General features: G+C 37.4%; 4 protein-coding genes and 1 long non-coding RNA gene across 11 annotated transcripts in view; 3 read left to right on the plus strand and 2 right to left on the minus strand.

Moving 5' to 3' along the window:
• Positions 1 to 1,907, plus strand: part of ppip5k2 (diphosphoinositol pentakisphosphate kinase 2) — a 45,996-nt gene extending 44,089 nt beyond the window's left edge. For all 4 annotated transcript variants that reach the window (XM_056737007.1, XM_056737008.1, XM_056737010.1 and 1 more), the window contains 3 exons: positions 668 to 811; positions 918 to 1,037; positions 1,183 to 1,907. In XM_056737007.1, coding sequence (XP_056592985.1) covers positions 668 to 811; positions 918 to 1,037; positions 1,183 to 1,388 — 470 coding nt within the window. In that variant the 3' untranslated portion in view covers positions 1,389 to 1,907. The remainder of the gene's footprint in view (positions 1 to 667; positions 812 to 917; positions 1,038 to 1,182) is intronic.
• A 1,383-nt stretch (positions 1,908 to 3,290) lies between these two features.
• Positions 3,291 to 6,194, minus strand: htatip2 (HIV-1 Tat interactive protein 2). Of its 2 annotated transcripts, XM_056737012.1 has the most exons (7): positions 6,102 to 6,194; positions 5,960 to 5,981; positions 5,546 to 5,729; positions 4,542 to 4,649; positions 4,166 to 4,303; positions 4,024 to 4,085; positions 3,291 to 3,869 (listed from the first exon to the last, which is right to left on the minus strand). In XM_056737012.1, exons 3-7 carry the CDS (start codon positions 5,726 to 5,728, stop codon positions 3,662 to 3,664), a joined length of 699 nt encoding a protein of 232 aa, XP_056592990.1. In that variant the 5' UTR covers position 5,729; positions 5,960 to 5,981; positions 6,102 to 6,194; the 3' UTR covers positions 3,291 to 3,661. The 2 variants fall into 2 exon arrangements, with proteins under 2 accessions (XP_056592990.1, XP_056592989.1); XM_056737011.1 differs by having other exon boundaries at positions 5,960 to 6,179.
• A 657-nt stretch (positions 6,195 to 6,851) lies between these two features.
• On the plus strand, positions 6,852 to 10,259 carry macir (macrophage immunometabolism regulator). 3 transcript variants are annotated; one of them, XM_056736541.1, is made up of 2 exons: positions 6,852 to 6,969; positions 8,180 to 10,259. In XM_056736541.1, exon 2 carries the CDS (start codon positions 8,187 to 8,189, stop codon positions 8,817 to 8,819), a length of 633 nt encoding a protein of 210 aa, XP_056592519.1. In that variant the 5' UTR covers positions 6,852 to 6,969; positions 8,180 to 8,186; the 3' UTR covers positions 8,820 to 10,259. The 3 variants fall into 3 exon arrangements, with proteins under 3 accessions (XP_056592519.1, XP_056592518.1, XP_056592520.1); XM_056736540.1 differs by having other exon boundaries at positions 6,913 to 6,990; XM_056736542.1 differs by lacking the exon at positions 6,852 to 6,969 and adding an exon at positions 7,004 to 7,367.
• A 773-nt stretch (positions 10,260 to 11,032) lies between these two features.
• Positions 11,033 to 12,908, minus strand: LOC130411678 (lysozyme C-like). Its single transcript, XM_056736484.1, has 4 exons — positions 12,715 to 12,908; positions 12,361 to 12,525; positions 11,542 to 11,617; positions 11,033 to 11,442 (listed from the first exon to the last, which is right to left on the minus strand). Exons 1-4 carry the CDS (start codon positions 12,836 to 12,838, stop codon positions 11,376 to 11,378), a joined length of 432 nt encoding a protein of 143 aa, XP_056592462.1. The 5' UTR covers positions 12,839 to 12,908; the 3' UTR covers positions 11,033 to 11,375.
• Positions 12,909 to 14,413: 1,505 nt separating this feature from the next.
• Positions 14,414 to 16,623, plus strand: LOC130411679 (uncharacterized). Its single transcript, XR_008905098.1, has 4 exons — positions 14,414 to 14,553; positions 15,540 to 15,723; positions 16,020 to 16,181; positions 16,276 to 16,623. It is a non-coding gene; the product is annotated as an uncharacterized LOC130411679 (long non-coding RNA).
• The last annotated feature ends 8,255 nt before the right edge of the window (positions 16,624 to 24,878 follow it).

The raw sequence follows: 24,878 nt of genomic DNA on the forward strand, positions 1-24,878 counted from the left end.
TTAACAAGCCCTTGGAAAAACACAACACTTCTGATCTAGAAGTAAGCGGTCGTGTTTACAACGGTTGCTAAAAGAATTCATCGACAATCATTCACGGCATGAACTTATAATAATTTGTTGCCGTTAAGTTTTGACATGTTCGTGAATTTACACCTGTCTGTTACTGCGGGACATTTCCATGCCTCTAAACATTAACATGGCTCAAGACGAAACGTGATTGGTTGCTTTTACCTGTCAGTCATATGGCCTATTGGGCGCACCCTGGCCAAAGAAAGAGGCGATAAGTTCCAGATCTTCTGTTTGAAGGTCTGGCTACGTGAGATTACAGTTAAACTAATACAGTTTTATTATTATTCTTGTTATTAATTAGAATAATTCATCAAGCTTTGTCTTTCATGTGCTGCAAGGAAACACTAACAAGTCGATGAGTCAAATTTGTAAAAAACAGACAGATTATCATTTTACTTCAAGGTTTTAATGACTTGTCTGCCTCTAGACCTCAGACTCATGTTTGATAGCGTACAGAATTTGCAATTTCTTGGTGTAATTTTCTTAGTCAGCAGACACTTATATATTTGTCATGATTCCGTCCATCAGATGGACCCAAATTATTATTCAAGGCCAGATGATTTATTTTTCTCTGCTCACGCTGTCTGTTTTATTAAAGGCTTCGAGCTGTACTCCATGGTTCCTTCAATCTGCCCATTGGAGACCCTCCATAATTCCCTGTCTCTCAAACAAGTGGATGACTTCCTATCCTCCATCGCCATGTTTCATGATCAAGTACTGGACATATCTGCATCCTCTCCAGGTACTGATGACACAAATGCTCACCAACTGCCTCACAATGTATTCAACTTATTAAATACAATAGTATTATATATGAAACTGATTTTATTCATTCATGTAACATCCAGCTGTACAAACAAAGAAAGTTCCTTTGAACACATATACTCCAGCAAAGGTTTTGCCCTGTCCATTCACCCAGTCTCTTGGCAAGAGGACACCAACATCCTCACCGGAGAAGAGTGCTTCAGGTATGTTCATATGTGGAAAAAACATGTAGAACAAGTGGATCTAACAATAAACGCATCAGTAGACTTAAAAAGTAATTGGTCAAAAAAATGTGGGAATCCAGTCAATCCTACAAAACTAAAATGTTTATTGTGTTTTTATCTTCAGTTCAAGATTCTTGTCCAGCTAGAAAACTGAAAGAAGTTTCAGACCGTAATAAAAGCGACAGCAAAAATGTACATCAAGACTATGAGAATGAGCAGCCCAAAACTGCTGTTGGCTTCTCCATTCCTTCAGCAGCTGAATGTTACGACTGCACTATAAAAAAACAACCACAATCCACCGGCATATCAACCCCTTACTGTGGAAAATAAGACCACACCATCTCAGAACGGTAACATCTACAAACCTTCACCCAACAAAGCGGATTGAAAAGTAAGCGGACACCGAAAGAAGAGGCTAACAAACACATGACTTGTTAAGTTCTGCTCAACATTCCCAAGGTCATGGACAATTCCTATATGTATGTATATAAATATATATATTAATAAAGAACCAATGAACCACAATTATTGGGTTTTACTTAATGACATAATGTAGTTTCATATGTTTTAAACTATGTTGTCATTGCTTTAACTGAAAACAATCATCTACAATCTCCTTCAATATTAAAAGGATCATCTTTTAAAAAACAGGAGACACCAAAAATATTTATATTTTTATTACAATCTAATTTTACATTTAGAATTTCCATTCCACTTAATCTGACTGAAGATTGTTACATTTAAAAGTGGATTAATCTGGAATGATCATGACATTAATTTGAATGCTTTTCTGAATATTGAATAACTGCAGCATTTTCTGGGGCCCCATTAAACAGAATTTGCACTTTCCCTTCACTGTCACTGAAGTCATTTCAGTAACCATGTGTACAAAATGAAGAAAAACTCACTTTCACACGTACTGTATTTTCACAAAAACTTTCTGTATATTGAGAATACTTTTTATTCTTCTGGTCGTATTGCTATGACTGTGACTCACAGTATCTACGGCGATGTGATCAGACCTCATGACCAAACATACATCTCAATTTGGATCAAAATTACTCCATACATGTATTTCCTCGCTATGGCAGTACAGTTGGCATTGATTATGTTAAATGTCTAGTGTTGACCAATCACTTCAAACCTTTGTTTGAAGCGAGGCCCTGAAAAATCTTGGTTTGAAGACTATCTGGCCCTACCCCTGCAACTAAAACAGAATCGGTTACACAAACTTCTTCACGTGAACTTGCATAACGAATGGGTAGAAATGGGATTGGCCCCAATTATGTCTTCGTAAAAACCAAAGAAAATGTTGCAGTCTGGGATCGGGAGATTTTAGGAAAACTGCCACATCACTATAGTTGAAAGGAACATCAGAGTTGCCAAGTTAAAGTCCATGCATCAGATAATGTGTGATCTTACTTTGGGAGACACGGTAACGGCAGCCAGTGGAATGAAGAATGAGCTGAAAGAGCAGACAAGTCTTTAAACGGTCTGTATAAGCACTGATGTCAGCCCTCTCCTTTTAAACAAATGGGACAAAGGAAATTTTTCTGAAAGATGGTTTTGATCATTTAAGGTAGTTATCATCACGCTGATTTATGTTAAATTGTTAATTTTATGATAAGTTTGATTTTAGCTAGTAGCTTGATGCTATAAAAACGGGGCGTGTTATTATGATTGACAGTTGTAATTGACAGCTTCTCTGAGCGACTGTTGGTGGTTTGAGAGGAGATTGAAGATATAACCAACCTTTGCTTTATTTAATTCTAACGATTAAGTCGTTAGTTGTTGTATTTATCTTTTTGAAGCAAGCTTCGGGCAGACAAATGAGAAGTTGAGGGGGCGTGGTTGATTGGGCGTGTGAGAGTTTTGGGCAGAAGTTTGATACCGCAGCTCCGCCTCCTAGCTCCACTGACGATTTCTTCTGTGTTTTACACTCATTTCATTACAATGGAAGGAAGCGGCGTCACGCCATCCATCTTTTTGCAGTCTGTGTTACAACTAACTCTGTTAATGCTTTTGGGTTTGTAATTTACATGCTAATGAGTGAACGTTATCATCAGTATCTGCAAATGTAAAAAGGATTAAGGTAGAACTTCTATAATCCAAGTGTCAAGTGATGTTTGGCTATATCTATGTGTAATGAATGATGTAACAGAATTTTTTTGTGTTAGTTGACCAAATCATTCCTCTATGCCGCATCAATAAATACAACAGTAATCATCCCAATTAGACATGCATAAATAATTTTATTATTATTCAAGTACTTTTGCCTGCTTTGGAAACTGCTTTTCGAAAGATTATCAAAAGGGATGTCCACATATGTAGTATTTCCCCTTGTGCCCTTATTTGCCTTGAACCCATAATCACTGTTTACAGCTATATTAATTGTATAATTGTGCATTTATATAACAACGCATCCGAGTAGAAGACATAAAAACAAAACATAAACCCATGTGTAGTACAAAAACAGTATGTATCTTTCTTTTTTATGTTAAAATGTTTCAAATTCCATTTAAAACAGCTTTAAACAATCTATGGCTTGTTATTCTAAATTACACCACGGTAGAATTGCACTTTAGAAAAAAAATATTCTTCCTTTAGGTTTTCCCAAGATCGTATATGGCCTTGTTTTCAAGAATTTCTACTTTCTGTTCTCCCTCTTTTAGTGTGTTGACTACCATAGCTCTTGCCAATGACGTGATGGGGATTGACAGTGCAGTAGGAAATAAAGAGGAAAGAGGACCAAGAAATTTCCTGGCCATCCACTCAGCAGGCCTGCTCTCCTGTCTGTCCACCAATAACACCCTAAATAGACATAAAAAAGTAATGACAGGGTATTTGATGATTTTAAAAACTACAAACGCACATGCAAAACATACAAAATGTATAAACTCAGTTTCAGAGCTACATGGGAAATTTGTTGCAGTCATTTCAGGAAAAAAGAAGTTGAGTAACTCACGCTGGTCGATAGATGGAGAGACACTCAAAACCTACAACCTCAATGTCTGCTTCAACCTGTCCCTGAAAACAGCAGGTTCCGTCATACAAAGCTCCATCAAATATCCAGTGATATTTCTACAATATGGAAGCCTCTGTTGTACCTTAGTTTTCAGGTAGAGAAAGCTGCTGGTTTTGTCTGCTCCTTTGGAGGATTCTAGATGAAAGTGAGAGCAACCTCCTGCTTTAGCAAGTTCAGCTGCTTTGAGTACGTAGTCATGATCCACACGCACAAACCCTTCCTGTAGCAAAAATTCACTCGCTTTTATCATTGAAAGGAAATTAGGTTGTTAGGGTTTTAAAAAGGGTATCAGATTTGTGTACAACTTTATAGGATTTCTTTTAACATACTCAACAAAGTTTAAGAATTTATTAACTTGCATTGTAACTGAAATGTTTATTTATCTTTTGAATGACATCAAAGTGATTAAAAGTATTATTTGGGTTAATTATTCATTTAAGCATGCCATGTAAACATACAGCTCCTGCTTTGGCTTTGGTTGTTCCTAGACAGCAGTATCCAACATCATGGTCCTGAAACGCTTCAGCATACTCATCCAGCTTTTCAAAATCAACTACTTTCTGCACCTAAAGAACATAAAGCAAATGAACAGACGAAAGATTTTCATTTTAACACATTTTAGAGAGTTGTGCTTATACAGTATAGTAAATATTGTAAATAAATGAATTGGAGGATAATTGAGTCTACGGTGTATATTTTCAGTCTATAAAAATTAGCGCCTCTCTAAAAACTACAGCAAATAAGGATGCTGATTAAAGGACTCGGAAATGGAACATTTTTAAAAGTGATTTTCTCTCTCTCTCTCTTTCTTTGCACTGCACTCATTCAACAGAAATGTCCACTTATGTTATGGTCGGACATCTTTATATGTATTTCTTTTTTTCGTGTCATTTACACTTCGACCACGTTATTAGGTTACCCATTGACTTTATAAATACACATACATGATTTAATATATTTTCATCTTTTTTTTTGCATTTATTTAAAGAACACATGCACAATGTTTGTCACTGCTGTTACCTGCTTCTTTGGCAATATTAAAGATTTTGAAATATTGTTTCTCCATTTTTTCTGCTCATGTAGCCAGAGTTACAGAAAAAAAACATGATGGGGAGATTATGTTTTATTTATCTGAATCAAGTGTGACTCAATGATGTTAGTTTCTTTGCACAACCACTTATTTTCTACAACAATGAAATTATCTAAAAAACTGTTATGGGATGGTTTCCCGTTTAGGGCTTAAGACTGGTCCTAGACTCAAATAAATGTAAGAGCTTAACTGAAAACACTTATAAGTGACATATCTTTAAAAAAAAATCTTTATTTTGTCGCAAAATGGACACAAGTAACGTTTTATTGTAAGGCATGTTTGTAAATACTACTATTTTTTTTAAGTGTGGCTTCTGGCTGAATAGTTTAAGAGGGTCATATAGGTTAACTTAACAAAGACTTGAGACATTACCAGATTTTCATAGGTGTCGTTGTCAAATTGTAACTCCCTTCGTCCAATGAGAGTGATCTTGGAGAATATGTTGCTCTTCTTGATTTCGTTCAGTAGCACCTTTCCACTTTCCCCAGAAGCGCCGAGAATAAAACACGTTTTGTTTTTCTGACGGTAAATCTCTGCCTTCGCATTCAGATCCATTCTGTTAAAGGAGAGAGATGTCAAACGAGAGTCAGCATGACACTGCAGTTTTAAACAGCTGTAACTGTTCTTAAAGGATCGATGCAGATGTTAGATACACCAGCAGTAGCTCTACGCAATTTCTACCAGCATGTCCTGCATGTGATCAAGAGCCAGACGAGCCTCAGCCGGTTACAAACAAAGATTTACAGCAATATTGTCAGTAGAAGAAACTTAAACCTATTTTGTTACCTTGGGAAGACTTCGTCTGTATCTGAATGTTCCAGATTATAAAGGACAGCGGCGAGTGCAACAACAAATGATAAGAAACAGAATTTATTCCAGTTAATGTATAACATATTCATTGCAGTCTTGTCATAAACAACATATTCACATTTTTCTGGAGCGTCTTCCTGTTTGAGAAACAGCGCAGCAGCGTGCGGTGGAAATCTACCCCGCCCACATCCGAGTGTGACGTCAAAGTGTCACGCTCGTGTCAAAATACGTCACGTTCTCATTAACTTTGGGCTTGTTTGAGATGCGTTTTGCCTCGGCTGAAAGGAAGACGAGAGTTATGGCAGCAAGCCGTTTAAGTATAAAAAACCTCACGGCACTAGTTATAAGTTAGTTTTGAATAGTCCAAATTCCCATTCCAGATATCAGCACGATTATCACATATGGCAAGATAGCCGTGAGTGTAAATCGGTTGTACACTCGTTGTTATGATGCATTGTGGGATTGAATTAGTGCCCTTAATAATGTCCACTATGAATTCGGACACCAATAAAAATAGATGTGCCCTCAAATAGTGCACTAGGGTGTAGAGGGCTATTTCGGCCACAGGCAGTGAATGAGCGAGTGTACATAAAAAATGTAGGGAACGAATTTAGGGAATGAAGTAGTTCACTCAGGTTTCGGACAACACTACTATACAGGAGATAGGGAGCGATTTCAGACACAGCTCTGGTTTAACCTAATCCCTGTCTGGGACACCGGCCCTTTAAATTGAGGCCATTTTTTTACAGTGATGTACACCTATTATTAATATATAATGTGTATTTAAGCATAATAAGTATTAGACCATACATTTGTATTATTAGTTGTCATAAAAAAATGATATAAAATTAAATCAGTAATAACAAAATCACTTTCATGCGGCGCAAATCACGTGACTAGCGTCAAGCAGTTCGTGGCACGTGATCGGTGACGCCATTGACGCTGAGCGCTGTCAGGAATCTCTGGTGTGGTTCAGTCAAGCCCAGGTGTGAGCTTTTGATGAACAGGTTTGAATTTACACGATTTGCTTCATTTCATTCACCGTCAGATCATTCACATACCCGCAGAATCAGTGAATAGAGCGCGCGAGTGTGTTTACGGCGGGGTTGTGATGTTTAAATTCCGTGTTGCTGTAAATCGCGAAATGGTGGCAGTGGATCTGACACAGACCCAAAGAAAGATGATAGTGGACAGAATGATGGTTGTGTATCCAAATGATGGTGTTGTTTCTTTTACTTTATACATGACGATTGATGCTGTCTGTTGAAGCATCTTTATTTGCGTAAAGCGCAGTGTTTGAGTCTCTCGCGTTGAGCATCATCCGCAGGAGGAGAAAGAGGATCAAACCTGCTCATCCTTCACAGAGGTCCTACTAAACCCTCTGGTACGAATCGACATTCATTTTGCGTCGGCAAAGTAAAGCTCTTCACTGTGTTAAAGTGCCACTGTTATGTACTGTACAAATAAAACGACAGATGTTAATGAAAGAATACAGGTGGATATTTCTTGATTTCCCCCTATTTATAAAAACGGTCATGCGAGTAAAGCATCGTGTAAACATGCGGCCTTATACATTTTAACATCAGTACATTTTGTGTCGATGTGTATCTTAGGTGGGCCAACGGTTGACATTCTTTCTCACCCCAAACAAAATGTCAATCTCATTTCATTCATGTAATAAAAAGCAACAGTAAAAAAGTACTTGCCAACATTTCAATCCAATGTGAGACAGAATAATGACAAAAATGATCATAATCTAAATAGGATCTTAAAGTTTAATTTATACCATTTAGCGAGACTATCATTTACAATACAGAACCACAAAACCAAAATCGAGTAGATTGAGTAAGAAAAGCTATTCATATTTTCAGTTTATTTTGGTTGGCTGTAAACATAGTTAATCACTAGCTTTACTGTAAACACAGAATATCTGCACACAGGATTCACAAACCCAAACTGGAAATCTCGTCACATCTCGTGACATTATATTGCAACATTTAAGAATTGTATCACATATTGCAGTATGTCCTTGACTCCTGGACCTGTCCTGTAGGACCCCAAGTACTACACATTATTAATGTCTCCCTTACAGTGTAAGGGGTCCTCCAACCAGGACACATTTGAGCATGGTTAGCAAGTTAGCAAATATAACATATACAGTTATTTTTATCCTGTCCCGCTTTCTCATTGTTTCAGCCAGGTCATGTCATTAAAGATGGAGATGGATGTCAGTGGAGTGTCCAGGACACCCGTATCCATTCTACCTGCTGCTGACGTCAAAACCACCTTAAAACCTGAGGCCGACAAGCCCCGCTGCTCCAGCACTCCCTGCTCCCCCATTAAAAGTACTGTCTCAGGATACCAAATCCTTCACATCAATTCAAATTATATGGTGGGTTTCACTACTGGTGAGGAGCTTCTTAAATTAGCCAACAAGTGGTCCAGTCCAGAGAAAAGCCACACAGAGGACTCGTCCAGCCCCGTGAAAAAGCCTGTGGATTTAGGTCTCCACAGGACCTCTCGGATTTACAAAACCAAAAGCCGCTACTACCAACCGTATGACATCCCAGCAATCAACGGGCGCAGGAGACGACGCATGCCGAGTTCGGGTGAAAGTTGCTTGAAATCCATGGTGGCAGGGGAGTCCAGCAATGCTTTACGTGGTCCCCTTCCAGTCTGCCTTTTGAAGAGCAAGCGGATGCATTCAAAGTCTCTGGACTACCTCAACCTGGACAAGATGAGTCTCAGGGAGCCAGCGGACACGGAGGTGCTGCAGTACCAGCTTCAGCATCTCACCCTGAGGGGCGAGCGCATGTTCACTCGCAATAAGACATGAACGATTGGATTGTTCCTTCAAAACACTTGGCGGGAAGGCCTGCAGTCCGGCTATGAATTTAGGGCCTTAATTATCCAGTTTGATTAGAGACAGACTCCATAGAACATAGATCATTCATTTTGTTTGTTAATCCAAAAAACACTCTTATGCCCAACACAACAGCACACAGATTTGAAACAGAATGCAGGTGGCAGTGTTTTTTTAACCCGTGAACAAAAAGCTAGGGGGTACATTGAGTGTCGTGATGAAGTTTTTCTGAGACTAGCAATAAGTAGTGTGGAGGATTGCTGCTGTTTGTGTCTGCCTGCGGGTGCAGAGAACTAAAATCTTTGGATATTTTCTGTAAAACATGGAAATACTGCAAACATGTCTACGTTTGGTCATACAATTCAAAACAATTTCAATCCTCACCATCAGCACAGACTTCATAGCAGTTATTCTGCTGATATTAGTTATGTGGATTATCCTCTCAGCACCTTTATACTTGTCGAGGTAGGCAAGTTAACTGTCAGATGAGGATCTTTATTTACCTAAAACACAGACTGTTACAGAGTCTTGATGTTTTTTATTAAACACACTCTGATTGGATTTGTTCAGGACTCGTCGGCACTAACATTGTCTTTACTTAATACTCTACAGTAGAGAATCATTTTAAGTCAAGGTTTGTACACTGAATAATATACATTTTGTGGAAAAATACTTTTTCATTTATATATTTATTGTTTTACATGGTTTCTGTTTTGTTTTATATATTTGTATATTGTGTTCAGTATATAACTACCCACCCATGGTGCATATAGTAGGTAAGATTGCTATAAAATCCAAAGTCTTTTTGTGTCCTGGGGGAAACTTGATAGATAATGTAATATTTGAACAGCAGACAATCATTTACAGCTTTGTTTTATGTGATTTTCATCATGTTTTTAATTTTATCTCTTCATCATCATGGACGTTTAATTCCAAACATTACAATAATACTGTCTGGATCCAGATTACTTTCTTTCTTAAGACTTTTATAAGTATGGCAGATCTGTTTTATTTACTTTTAAGGATTCTTTTCAGATTCCTCTCAGATTGACCCAAAATGCTATGTTTTTTATGTAATACTACCATTACGTTTTATTTCTGTTTTGTTTGCTACCTTTAAAGTTTGATTTAGAATTTTCTAAAAAGCACCGTGGTTTAATGATGTTCACTCTATGTATATCTGTAATCATAACAATTTCAGTTCTAACAATATGTTTTACCTTTTAATGTGTTATTAAGCCGAATTAACTTTATTGTATTAGATTGTCTAAATGTTTTTGCTGATGTCATGGTTTTGATTTTAATGAGATTTGCTATGAATCTGTTGAACTACTGTTAAATGTGATATTACACTTCTGAAACACTATTTATCATTAATCCTCACAGCATTAAATATTCACTGTTTTAACATGATGTGAATGTGAAATCAAGCTATACTGTATCTCTCTTGTCTTTATACAATGTTTAGAAAATATTCCAGTCATACTAGACAGAAAAATATTGTTTCACAAACATTAAGGAATATTAATGTGTGATCGTGTAAACGAAGCTGTTATCCAATTTTTTCATATATTTTTAAGTTTTTAGGGAAAAAAGCTCAAATAATTTTAGCTGAAGTCACTGTTTCTCAGTCGTACTTTGTATCACACATACACACATAGTGCCTATAGGTACACTGACTGATTCAACAAGCTACTGTATTGCATTAGGGTATCATTCAAATAAACAACAGGCATTATCCTAAAGCCTCCATCAGCCTTTTATTATTAAATATTTGAGGATGACTCAGAGAAGGCCATCTGGAATACATGCAGGCTATACATTTATTTTATCTTTTAGAAAAATAAAAATGGTGAGACGGTAATAATGATTTATAAGCTGTGAAGTAACCTGTACTTTTATATTCAAACATAATATACTATATGTTCTATCTCTGTTATTACAAATTACACAACGATAAAACACAGGTGTTCATGTGTTTGAATGACACATCTAGCTTCTGACCAGTGCAAATGCAAACAGATAAAAATGTCTGCCTAGTTCTCAGAGTACTACCTGATTCATACCCAGTACCAAACATGGTCTACTTGTAATTTTGATTAATTCTGAAACATTTAAACAGGTTTGAAATAATATAAAACTAAAACCAGACAAGACAACTCGAACATATAACATGGGATTGGAGATTTGTTTATACAGTTTTATTGTGCATTTAAAGTAAATATACAGTTCTGTGAAGAGGAAAGTACAGTTTTTGATTTCTACACTGTTTGATTCTTTGAAAGGTTTTAAATGTAAGACCATAATACTATCTATATTAAACATAATCTAAGATGAAATGTAATTGTTCATAATAGATAATACTAATAATAGTAAGTTTTTTTACTGTATCATTTCAAGCTAGTAAAGTTTATTATAGGTTAGCGTAGTAAATTGAAATGATGCATGGTGAAGAAATAGAAAATATGGTGAATCACACCTTTGCAAATAAAGTAACATTATTTGACCCAAAGAAGTAAAGTGTGAAAGTTAAAGTCCACATCCTGCGATATATCGGCTCACATCTTGGTTCTTGCAGTGGTTCTTCCAGCCGTACCTAAACACAAAAGGTGATTTATTTGGTTTAAAAAAGTTTCAATGGATATTTTAAAAGACCCGCAGACAAAAACAAATGCTTAAAGTCAATCTAACTTACCATGCAGAAATGCCTTGCTGTCTCGCTATGATCTTGGCACAGTTAATAGACAAAGAAATGTCATTGCTCAGCAGCTCTGGAAGAGGAAGAGGTGAGGTTACACATTATAGCAAAGAAGAACAACAATGGTAAATACATGACACAAAGGCTGTCACAACCAGAAGGAGGTACAGGTCATAATCAGGGATTGTTTAATGAAGAGGAAGAGGAAGAGTAAGAGAAAGAAGAGAGTCTAACTAAACCAAAACGAGAACTGGGAAAAACGCAAGTAAATAAACAACCGGAATGGAGCAGACTACAAAAGAGCTACTCAGATTATCTCCTGAGGTGTCCAGTGTCCTGCAGAATTGATCTGAAACACACTTAAACAAGCCTATCAAAGGCTTTAGAATTTCTTCTTTTGCACAACTTGTTATGCCCATTTTAATTATTTCAAACAAAATCAACAAAAATAACACAAAGGCCTGGTTTCATGGACAAGGCTTAGCCTAAACCAGGAGTATGCCTAAACCAGGACTATGCCTAAACCAGGACTATGCCTTAGTTAATTCAGGCTATTAAGGTCGCTTTTATTAAAATACCTTAGAAATAAAAAGATTACTGGTAAGTTCAGACGCCTCAAAATTAATTTTAGCCTCAAATTAGTCTTAAGCCTTGTCTGTGAAACAGGGGAAATATGTGTTATATAACATAACACAAATACTGTGTGATAATTAACACATTCTTTTTTTAAGAGTGTAACAGGCAGGCAGATGAGAATATAAAACAATATAAAATCACAAAATCGTTGTCTTTTACTTTTGTCAATGAATTTCTTACGTGAGCAGTTGATGTCACAGCCATTGCTGGTACGGCCAGGGGTGTGATCATCATGACACCAGTAGCGACTGTTGATCTGGAAAATCCCGTAGTCTGTTGAGCCATCTGTGTTATGATTTGTGGCTGCAGTATTGTAGCTTGACTCCCATCGTGTTAGACAAACCCCTTAAGGTAAAGAAAAACATATTTATTCATAAAATTCGAAATAAAATGATAAAATACAAGCCTACTTGTCTAAAGAAATGTAAAATTTGAGATGAATACAGCAATACATATGACAAAATTATACAAATGCATTCATATTCCACATGTTTCAAGAGTTCATTTGTCTGTTCACTAAAAAGGATTACTTACAATCACCCAGACTGGCAACATAGCCACTCATGCCACGAGCATTTAGAGCTCTCGCTAGTTCACATCTCTCAAATACCTTGGCATGTGCGGCCAAAATGACCAGAAGAAACAAAAAAACCTTCATGCTGACGGTGGATTTCTGTCTTCTGCCTATTTTCACTGCAATATAGTTTTTGGGAAATGTTTTCTCATTACAAGAAGTAATATTTAACACGTTGACAACTTCCTTAAAATACAGTATCTATCCTAATTCTTCCTCTTTAGGCTGAAACCACATGCCAGATTTTGCAAGTGAGTGACTGTTAGGAAAACACCTTCACATGAACTGTCCAAGGACTTGGATCATGAACAAAAGTTTTGAATTATGCTTAAAAAGTTGCGGTTAACATATATTAACATACATCGGACTGAAACAGCTTCTGTAATGAGGAAAAAAGTGAGGTTTTGCTTGAATCTTTTTGGGGGGGGTTGATTGTTTTGTTGGAAGTTGGAAGCCTGGTTTGAGTATTAGTAAAGTGCAAGGCCCAGACCCAGCGCTGGGTCCAAAATAGATAAACACAGATATCGGGTTATAAATTAGCCTCTGTTGAGTTGTTTAACCTAAAAGGCTCAGTTCAAATAAAAAACATTTTCTAGTTTAACCCGTAAGCAGAAACAGATACTTACTTGTAGTTTGGAGTGTAAATGCACATGCCATATGAGAACCCAAACAAGTCTATCCTTCAAATGATCTTCTTTTGTGTTCTGCAGAAGAAAGAAAGTTATACAGTATTTAAATGACAAAAGGGTGAGTAAGTTATGACAGAATTTTCATTTTGGGATGAAATATCCCTTTAAATGTAGATGTGTATGTGCTTCACACAATCCATTTATCCATTTACAGAGTAAATTTGCATAGCTAACATGTACACTGCACTTTCATGTTGATGTAATGTGCAATCAATTCACAGTTGCAGAGATATCAAGTTGCTTTTCAGACTTAGCATTAGAATCAGATGATTTAAGTCACAGTTTGATATCTGGAGGCAGCCTATTTTACAGAAAATGTTGGATGAAAATCAGATTAGTGTAACAAACGCTGCACTGTTAGAAAAAGAGGTACAATACAGGTCCATTTTTGTTCCCTAAGGTACAAACTTTGCATATGTACCCTTAAAGGTACAAAAATGTATCTTTAAGGTACAATTGTGCACCTTTAAGGTACAATTGTGCACCTTCCATTGTACATTGTGTGCTTTCCGTGGTGTAAGGTACATATTTGTCCCTTACATATTTGTACCTTAATTTTTAAATGTAAAATGGCAGGAATTAGTGGATGCTGAAAATGTCATCTCTCAATATAGAAACACAAGTTTACCTATACTATCAAACTCAATAACTCAATAATTGTTAAACCAAAAGTTTTGAGATATGGGCAAAATAAATCAGAATGTTTTTTTCTTTTGTGTATGTGTGTGTGTGTGTGTGTGTGTAGTGTCCCTTTGAATCATTTTTAATCATGTTAATGAGGATTATGTAATTATTTATATTCACAAACAGTATTGAAGAATTTGATTTTCAAACCCTTTACCCTATTTATATTAGAATGAAACAGACAAATAATTGTTCTATTGAAAGGATCTAGCTATAGGCCAGAGCTCGACTCGGCGGAAGCATAAATATAGCAGCGCGGAAGGATACATGAGTGAATCGACAGTGATTCCAACTGTCAGTCTCTGTCAGTGTCGAACAAATTCGGGAGGATGGCGCTGCGACATTTATCCACGGAGGATTTAATCACGGAGTAATTATTTCATTTTGGGATAGAGGTCACTGAAGAGGAGAGAAGTAAATTCAAAGGTAAAGTATTTGAATTTATAATAAGTGTTTGTTGGGTTTAATTCAAAGTTGGAAGTTAACTTTTACTGTTAATGTTAACGCTACCCAAGTTCATACTCTGTCAACATTAGCTTGCTAGACTCGACATTGACGATTGCCATTATTAACGTTAACTAGTTAGTTAAAACATTAGCAGTATTATGTCTCATATTGCCATTCCACATACTATTATTATAAGTACTATCTTAGCTACAGTTCACCATCGAGCTAACGTCAACGTTAGCTATAATACGACCGCGTCAGAGTTGGATGTGAAGCGTTTTTGCCGCCGAAAAGTATTTAGTTCTGACTTAACGTTAGCTAGCTGGACTGCGTCAGAGGAGAACGATGGATTAAAAAAACGTTTTTGCCGCCCAACAGTTTTGTTCTGAAATTCTTTATTTTCTCGACAAACTGTCTTTAGACCATCTTCGTAAAACCATGTAAGACTAACGTTAAATTACAACATCAGGTTAACTGACAGAACCGACCAACGGTTAACCTCCCTTTCGAGTAGCAATAACGTTAACATTACTCACGTTAGCTGCTGTTATTAAAATAAACCGATTACTATCATTAATGGGTTTAACTTATTTCAATACTTTCCCCGCTGTCCTGGAAAAAATAATAAGATAGGCCTAACGTTACATTATATTAATATTCAGGGCTGTGTGTGTGAGAGAGAGACGCATTTCTATCGTCTCTAATGAGGTAACGTTAGCTACGCCTAAATACTTTCAATGTGTTTTTATATGGATATTAGGGCTTCTCAAAGTCCGGACCAAACGGCAAGCCCGTACCTCTAGAAATTAGGGAAAATACCCAATGAATCAAACGATCAAAACTATTTTTTCCCCCATTGACTTACATTAACGTTACATTATGACATAATGTGCCTTTTTAAATTGTTGTATGCTGTTACCACTATGGTTGTTAACATTGCTGTTTTTCTTTTCTCTATTGTCTAGATAATGCAGTTGATGGAGAAGCAGTGGACTATGGATTGACTGAGAGAATGGTTTCATACCTCTTTGAAGGATCGTTTAAGAAGCAAGCAAAATTCAACCGATTTGTTCAGCAGTGGAAAGAAACCGTGACACTAACCCTCGAGCCTGTCCCGGTACATTCAGAGAAGGCTACACCGGAATCAAGGTACCGGTAACAGTAATGTTATGTCATTGTTATAACGTTAGGCCTAAGTAGAACCATGGAAAATAACTCTATATATCATAGCAATATAATATAGCTTTAAGGTTACCACTAAATAAGTTTTTTATCTGGATCTGAATTCACCCTACTCTGGTAGTTTAATGTTTAACTACATTTTCCTGATGATACTTGCACACTTTTAATGAAGTAACGTTTACTCTGCAGGACTTTAACTTGTATTGTTACTGTGTGGTTAATTTGCCAACATTTTAAGATGAAATTGTTTTATTTCATCATAGTCATGCAATCCCATCATCAGCCTTCCCAGCAGCTTTCATCATTCCTAAATTTCCCAGAGATGTTCAGACAAAGTTGGACCAAAAACCGCCATGCAAAATGGAGAGATCCGATCACAACAAAATCATAAGAACATTATATGAAACCATGGCCCTGATCAAAATGTAAGTTTTGCAACCTAACTGGATCACGGCATTTTAGTTATTAATACTTTGTCTGTTGTTACATTCCTCACCTTCTTTTGCATCGCTGTTTCAGGTTTCTGACCAATGATGACTACGTGAAAGTGTGTAAGGCCCTGATTTTGAAATACCCTTTCTTAAAGGACAAAGAAGGAAATGGTTATTTTATTCCCTGTATCTATTCTCTTATATCGCTGTTTTGTTTTTGGAGTGGCAGTATGAAGTTGTCAGTTGGTCAATGAAATGCTTCTTAAAAATGTATTTAATTTTTTTTAAATGTTTTTTTTATATCAGACATGACATCCTAAACATTGTGGCATTTTATTTTGGGATGTTACATTGTATGGTTGTGAGATGAATTATTATTGAATCTGTGAATTAAACTGTTTTCCATATATGGACTAAAATAAATGTCTAAAATTCAGTTAGTTGTTGTTTGCCTACATTTTCTTTCACTCCTTAAGGAATAAAAATGAACTTTTTTGCCACCTAAAGGTACAAAATGGCTTTGTCACTGGGGCGGTACCTTAATGGGACAAAATTGTACCTTTTTCCAGAGGTACTTTATTGTACCTTTGTCTAGGGTACATTATTGATCCTCAAAGGTACAGTATTGGCCCTTAGAAGGTACAAACAAGTAAGGTACAAATTTGCTCCCCTGACTCAAGGTACAATAATGTACCTTTGAGGGTACCACCCCAGTGACAAGCTTTTGTTCCTTAAAGGTACCGTTTTGTACTTTTTTTTCTGAGAGTGTGGAGGTGCGCACACAAAACATTGTTTCTAATTAAGTGAGTCTGTCTTTTGATTAAGTCACTTTTACTAGCCCTCTAGCGGCTTTTGTTCAGAAGAAGCACATAGCGACACATCTAGAGACTTCTTGGATAAACTTTAGCTTTCAGTCAGTGGGAAATGTCGGCAGTTCTGCCCCTCGAGCGTGAGGTCTCTCTTTCCCGGCGCAGGCATCCCTTCTCTTGACGTCACTCCACAGTGCACAGCCTACATTGCAAAATGTTTACGTACACACAAATAAGATGATGTCGTAATATATAGGCTAAAAAAGTATACTTACACATAGAAGCCTATTTGTTAATGGCGTTTACTCTAAAACATTACACGTTACATAAGAACGGGAGTCGCGAGGTGCTTGTTACACAATTAAAGTTTAACAAATGGACAAATTACTCTTGTAGTATAGTCATTGACAATGGCTGCCTGTTTATTTTTAGAAAAATTGAGATGAAAATATTTGATTGAAATTGTACTTAAGAATATTCTTAAGGACTTTCTGTAATTTATCTTCAGAAAGTTCTTATATATTCTATAAAGAACAGTTTTGTGAATCCAACGTGTTTGTGTGAGAATATTAGAAGAATCTGATAGAACTGAATTGACAGAGGTGTAGTAGTGTGTGCTGCTTGCATGAGTTACTGTTACAGTATGCTGGGAGATGTTTTAATAGTGTTACTGCTTTTCCAGGAAATTGTTGCAATTGTGTGGTGTAAATCCTGTATGATTGAACATGTGCACAGGTGTTGGTATTGTCAGGTTGTGATCATAGTTTTTAACTTGCCAATGTAATCCTGTACAGTATTACTGTATCCTGTATTCATACACTTAGTACCCTATAGGCTAATTTAAAACTTTATAGTGCGCATGTTTGTGAAGGGGGGGATCCACATGACACTTGTGCTCAGAAGCCTCTGAACTTACATTACAAACTCATACAAAGAGGTTGGGAAATAGTTTCTTTCCATGAGCGGTCCAGCCTTCTAGTGCTGGAAACTGGGTCTCCACTGATGGAAATATATAATTCTATCTTAAGTTCCCCAGTAAATCATCTTCTATTGTAATTATACAGTATAAACTATGGACTTAAGTGACTTTTATTGATACGTTTTAATGAATAACTCACATTTACCTTTTTATGTGTGTATCAAAAATGTCTAAGGAACAACAAATACGTGCTGAATTTGAAGGTAAAAGGGAACATAAACGTAGGCCGGGAGGAGAACTTTCCGACGACCCCGGGGATTGTCCCGCTGCGACCTCGCGGGCCTGAGATATAACCATCCAAAGTCCCGGGCAGGACGATGATGACTTTACTTCGGGAAGTATTTACATTTTTCGGATCGACAAACCAACATTCACAGGTCCGTATTTCCGGTCCGGAAAGAAAACGAGCCAGGACTCGTTGGAAATGTCTCTGCCGGGGCATTTAAAAGTTTATGCAACCCCTAGGTCGGGATCTAGAGCTCCTGGTGTTTACATGTTCGCGGTTGAACCTGAGACTTTACATTGGTCCAAAAACAGGTCTTATGTTGTAGTGTTAGTGGTAAAACGCATCACTCCCATCGGTTCAGAAGACTTGTGACCGACATCATTTCTGTAAAGCTTGTACAACGAAAGAAAGTTATAGCAGTGTCTTTCTCGGTGTTTTCTCGTATTTCCTCAACTCCACTTTATTTATATAGTGCTTTTTACAATTTTCATTGTTACAAAGAAGCTGTACATGAGACACATTGAATTCAAGTAAAACAACTAAAGGCATATACCTGTAAAAACAAGAAAAAGGTGAAAACAACAGAAGACAGACATACAAATGCTCCACACACGCAATATGCATATATACTTACACACATTGACATAGACGCACACACGCACAATGAAAGCACACATTTGAGATAAAGGAGAGAGAACCACAGGTCAAATATTAAACAGACTATAAATTCTTATATGCAATATTAATTATGTCTAACTTCTAAATTCTAAAGCAGCCCCCCCGGCGAGGCAAATAGTGCAAAACAATATGCAAACGGTGGCGAGGAACCCAAAACTCCAATCTAGAAAGAAAACTCAGGAGAACCCAGGCCCAACCAGGGGATTCCAGTTCCCCTCTGGCAAAAGCTGCTGCCTCTGCACAAGCTCAACAGTGCTTGCACAACAAGGCTAAATAAAAAATAAATAAACTTACTAATAAGGTAAATTATAGATTTAAGATTATCATTAACAATCTAATAGCATTTGAAGTGTTGTAGAAAAATCTTTTCAAGTTGCCGCGTCCTTTATACAGCTCTATCATCTCAGCTCTTGTCAGGTCACCGCTTCCCATTCTCAGCTCTGCCATCAGGTCTGGGCATGAACTGCATCCTGCGGTAACCTTGGAACAAAGAGACAAGACTGGCTGAGAGTAGAGTACTGTTCTGCAGTCCTAAGTGCGACAATACTTAGAGCGAATAGAAAAAGAGTTCACATTTGTAAGACAACCTGGTTGCTCATATACAAGTTCTCTGAATGCATGTTTCTGCTTATGTCCGTATTTATGTCTGTTAGAAATGTGCATGCACATGATAAATCATCAATGGCCAACATTTCATTCAGCATATGTTGTTCTATCTATGTTTTTGTCTTCTCCATTTAATTCGTATTTATGAACAAGGTGTTAAGGTGATTTTTAATGCAGTTAGTGTATCGTTTTGGTTGGATAGGGCATTACAGACGTAATTGCGCTTTCCGCCACATTTCTTTTTTTGTTTTCATCCAAAGCACATGTGTAAGCGCTCTACGTCATATTTAGCACATGGGGAGGAGGGAGCAGAAGCTCAGTTGCATTTAAAGAGACACACACAAAAATTTACGTTAGTCATGCTCACGTTGAATTACCCACGTGTTTCCTTTTGTTTCCCTGTCTGTGGACAGGTTGTTCGTTACAGCCCAGCCTTAACTGCATGATCACGATTTGTAAATTAATAAAATAAACATTCTTATCAGTTTACGCAATATAATTTTGAGAAGCAATATCTTTATAACACGAAGTATAACACATATTATATTCAAAGTGCATATGTGAATACAGTTTAGTGAATTCGTGGGTTTGTAATTTGTATAACATAATTCTAAATCTCTTCCTAAAGTAAACCTAGATGTAAAACATATACACAGAAACACAATATTCCAGACGCATTGTATTGAGGTGATGCAACTGGTGGTTATTTGCCCCTTATTTTAGGAGTCACGTGACATGGATGCTCGACTGAGAGACTTCTTATTGAAGCGTGACATTGCTGAAGAAATGATTCAAATCCTTGAACATTAAAAGGTAAACTGATTATTTTTTCACTTGGTAGAAATTTACCTTTTTAGATAAAAACGTCACAGGGGAAAAGTCAAAACATACTGATGAGATCTTAGGAAATAGGAATTCAAACGAATGAGCCACATCGTAAATGGATTCAAAGGTGGAAATTCTTGTCAGCAAACACGAATTAATAGATTATAGTTTGTGACAATTTTCCGAATTCCCATGAGACTGTGTTGAAATATTAAGTATCTCAGAAAACATGTAAAACTCTTTTTATAATTCTTTGTTTTTTTTCTATATTTCCAAATTCCATTTATATACAAACGTGGACAAATGAGCAAAGAAGGCTGTGAAAATATATCTGCATTGTTTCTCATTTTGATCTTTCATTTAAAAAATCTATGAACTTCCAACATTTCATAATTGAAACAATTAGAAGAGGAACAATCACATTGTGAAACAAATGTTTTGACATGGGGAACTTTTTATCCCCGTGTGCACCAAACCCATCTTGTGGGTCAAATATAAATATTTTTCATTTCACATGGCCATAAAACCCAGTCCTGGTTGAAGTTCCAGTATGGCAAATGAATATGGTGGAGTTTGTATTTGCATGAGAATAGAAGATTTTCTCGGGGGGCACGGTGGCTTAGTGGTTAGCACGTTCGCCTCACACCTCCAGGGTTGGGGGTTCGATTCCCGCTTCCGACTTGTGTGTGTGGAGTTTGCATGTTCTCCCCGTGCCTCGGGGGTTTCCTCCGGGTACTCCGGTTTCCTCCCCTGGTCCAAAGACATGCATGGTAGGTTGATTGGCATCTCTGGAAAAATTGTCCGTAGGGTGTGAGTGCGTGAGTGAGTGTGTGTGTGTGCCCTGCGATGGGTTGGCACTCCATCCAGGGTGTATCCTGCCTTGATGCCCGATGACTCCTGAGATAGGCGCAGGCTCCCCGTGACCCGAGGTTGTTCGGATAAGCGGTAGAAAATGGATGGATGGATAGAAGATTTTCTCTTGAACAGTGTCCCAAACAGTTGTGGTAATGGAGGTGCAAATTTCCTTTATTTTTTCTGACACTGACATTAAACTGGAGTCTATGGTCCTTTAAATGATTCTCCTTGCTGTGCATTAAGACAATATAGACACAAATCCTGTTTCAAGCTGATTTGCAACATCTTCAGTCGATTCAAACTTTTGAATTATTGCTATGATGTTGGAAATTTGAATTTTTATTGTTTTAACTAATCCCTCAAAGCCACTTTCTATTTTGAGTAGCATAACAATATCTTGCTGCACATCAGAACAATATTCTTTGGCATAACCTATTGTGATGAATGATTATGGGGATTTGGGCTATATGTTACTTAATATTTATTCTCCTGTGCAACAAGAAGTTATGACTGGACAACGTCTTGTTAGTCACCTTGGTGTGACTAAAAACAGTGCTAATATACTGGAAAAATATTTTAGTCATAAGAATTTATAGGGGTACCAATAATTGTGACCGTATCCAGTTATTAGAGAATTCTTTATAATGAACCGAAACCACTTTTGTATATTATTTGAGTAAAAGATCAAGAGGAGAAACAATGCTGATCCCTTTTCACAGCCTTCTTTGCTCATTTTTACCAAGGGTGCCAGCCCTTTACACAAAAAAAAATTGACCAATTTTTTCCAATGCATAATAAGACATCATATAAACACAAGTAGTATACAAAATGGTCATAATTTCTTTATACATGGACTAGGGGTGTGTCAAGAAAGGCACGTGAATGCTTGTGTGTAGCTGCCTATACACAGGCACCTGCCATTATTTTGAGTTGCAGATCTGCACAAAAAGTTCATCAAGCATAAGAATTCATCCTATTTCCATGAAAACAAATGTAGTTCATTAAAGAAAAAATTAAAAGAGAGGAGCTTTATCACTATAATAAAAACGTGTAAAAACTTGATTCATTCAAAGTACACTTTTTAAAAGTTGGTTACAGAAACAGAATTTAATGTCCACATGTGGAAGAATATCACTTCCAAACTGGTAAATCAGTCACTATACTAATTGCTGCCAACTCCTGCCAGCCAGCTAAAAATGATTAATAAATCTGCCACATTTTCATTCCTTCGTCATATTTTATCATTAAGAAATGGAGGTAAAAAAATGTGCCACTTTAAAATACAAATAGGTAGTGTAGTTTACTATTTTAAAGATTAATATGGTCTAACATACTAATTCATGGATTTTACAGTGATCAAGGTTTAAAGTAGATGCTATCAGGAACAGTGCATTATAGCAAAGGAGTGTACTTAACCAGTGTACTTACTGACCTTAACAATATTAAAGATGATAACTTTGTAATTTCTGTAGTTTATATTTTTTTCTTTAGATTGATGAAACTGTGATCCTCATGATCACTAAATATATAAATATAAATATATTAATATAAATATAAATATAGATTGATGGATCTGTGATCCTCATGATGACGGACAGTGACCTGACAAAGTACATCCCCAGAGCTGGAGATAGAATCTCTACCGTGGCTTTCTGCAGACAAACTAGTACATCACATCAGGCACAGTCGTCCAGGAAAGATTCAATACTTTCTAGATTGTGACATAGACTGTCTTGTGGGGATGACAGTATTCCTGCGAAGAGGAGTGCTTCATGTTTAGGAAACTCAAGTGCTTAAAAGAAACAGAGACGCATTGAGCTAGGATGGATGGATTAGCGGATGGAGAAAGATTAGCGGTACAAACAATTGAAGGCAGTAAATGGTGGAGGAACAAGACAACTCTGTGTTGACAAAAACAAAACAGTGAAAGATTTGAAAAATGAAGCTGAAAGTCTTTTTTTCCCAAATGGTTATTCATAGAAACAAAACAAACTTTCACTCTATACAACTGATATTGAGTGCTCTCAGATGGATGATGAAATGTCTAAAACAATAGCATTCATTAAAACCAGTGATTTTCTTCGCCGACCACAAACACACACATGCGGATGTTTTTTTAAGTTGCCAGTAGGCTATCACAGTTATCCAGATCTCCGCAGTGAATTCAAAAAGCTCCATGTGGGTCATGGATATTATTTAAACCCCAAAATTTAAGTGCACAGTGACCCAATGTAAAGCAATCAAGAAGAAATTTGGCACACAACAGTACTAGGTAAATAGCAGTGTTGCCAGGGTTGTTACTGTTTTAGAGTGTTCTCCGTTGGTCAGTTTATTAATCAGTAGAGATTTTGACATCACATTGATTGACTAAAATAGATAATTATTCATCTTCAGGGGCATTTTGAGTAAAAAAGTGCCATAGCCATTACAATTTAATATCAGGGTTCGGTTTGAATTTCTCATCATAGCATATAGAGAAAAGTTCACACTAAAAACACATCATATTATATAGTTATATTGAGCAGATATAAGGGGAACACAATTGTTTTTTGAAAATGTTTGTTCGTGAGTATGTTTGCTATAACGTAACTTGCCATTACTATACTTGTGCAGCTGTTCGGCCGCGAGGTGTGAACTCCCATTGCGACGGGAAAGAAGTATGTATGTTACCGCGCCTCAGTATAGCGCATGTTTATATCGAAAAATTATGTAGTGCCGCGGCATAGAAAGACGCATTCTGTGTGAATGGCCGGTCAAAGTGCAACAGTGAAAAGAGACCCCACTGAAACAGTGTCGCACTGCGTCGCGTTCCACACGTTGTTTACGCAACATACACCGGTAATGCGGTATATTAAGATTTCATATCAGTACAAAAATACACCCTAACCGATATAGAGCCAAGCAATAGCCTCACGCACTACCCCCACCAGTCGCTCTGTGTTTTTTAATTCGTCTGCCTGAGCGAATGGTGTGAGCCACACCTACTAACGGACAGTCATCAAGAGAATTTCGGCGCTTTCATGGAGTAGGTGCTGGTAAATAACGTCTCACCATTCACAGTCTTCCCACGAGGACATCGCCAGCCCCACTCCCAAACCAGAGGCCAGTCATTCATCACCCGGTACACAGGGTGTCTGCAACAGCCCACCGCAGACGTAGAACCTCAGCCTGTCGCGACACAAACGCCAGCTTGTGACTGACCCTGTCATCACCCCGGAGCCTCAAGATGCATCTGACCAGGTGCGTGATCCGGCAAAACTGTGTGTCACCGTGGGAGTCCAGTGTCTAACATATTGCAAAACTTCCTGGAACTCTCCTGAAGGACCTCAAGTACTGCACATTTTGTATGTCTTCCTTATCTTACAGTGTAAGGGGTCCTGTAGGCTTCTGTGCGGTATGGATACTGGTGTGGTCGTGGGAAATGCGGATGGAGGCCCCTGTTCACGAGATGCTGCTGCGGCGGTTTAAAAATCTGCTGCTGTTGGAATTCAGATGAAGGCTCTTGCTGAGGTGGTACAGCTACAGCTATTTGAAATACGGATGAAGGCCCCTGCTGGGGCGGCGCTGCTGCAGTAGTGTGGAATACAGATAAAGGCCCCTGCTGAGTTGGCACTGCTGGTGCAGTGTGAAATACAGATAAAGGCCCCTGCAGGGGCAGCAATGCTGCTGCAGTGTGAAATACAGATAAAGGCCCCTGCTGGGGTGGCACTGCT

This window comes from Triplophysa dalaica, chromosome 22 (genome assembly GCF_015846415.1).
Source record: "Triplophysa dalaica isolate WHDGS20190420 chromosome 22, ASM1584641v1, whole genome shotgun sequence".
NCBI lineage: Eukaryota > Metazoa > Chordata > Actinopteri > Cypriniformes > Nemacheilidae > Triplophysa > Triplophysa dalaica.

What these genes read in the sequence shown, in the direction of transcription:
- htatip2 (XM_056737011.1), bottom strand. Translation starts at nt 6,072, where the DNA reads ATGAATATGTTATACATTAACTGGAATAAATTCTGTTTCTTATCATTT. An exon ending in CCAAAGCCAAAGCAGGAGCT is followed by an intron (nt 4,304 to 4,541) that starts GTATGTTTACAT and finishes TTTTTGCTACAG; the next exon opens with GAAGGGTTTGTGCGTGTGGA. An exon ending in TTCTCTACCTGAAAACTAAG is followed by an intron (nt 4,086 to 4,165) that starts GTACAACAGAGG and finishes TGCTGTTTTCAG; the next exon opens with GGACAGGTTGAAGCAGACAT.
- LOC130411678 (XM_056736484.1), bottom strand. Translation starts at nt 12,838, where the DNA reads ATGAAGGTTTTTTTGTTTCTTCTGGTCATTTTGGCCGCACATGCCAAG. An exon ending in TGTTGCCAGTCTGGGTGATT is followed by an intron (nt 12,526 to 12,714) that starts GTAAGTAATCCT and finishes CTTTACCTTAAG; the next exon opens with GGGTTTGTCTAACACGATGG. An exon ending in CAGCAAGGCATTTCTGCATG is followed by an intron (nt 11,443 to 11,541) that starts GTAAGTTAGATT and finishes TTTTGTGTTTAG; the next exon opens with GTACGGCTGGAAGAACCACT.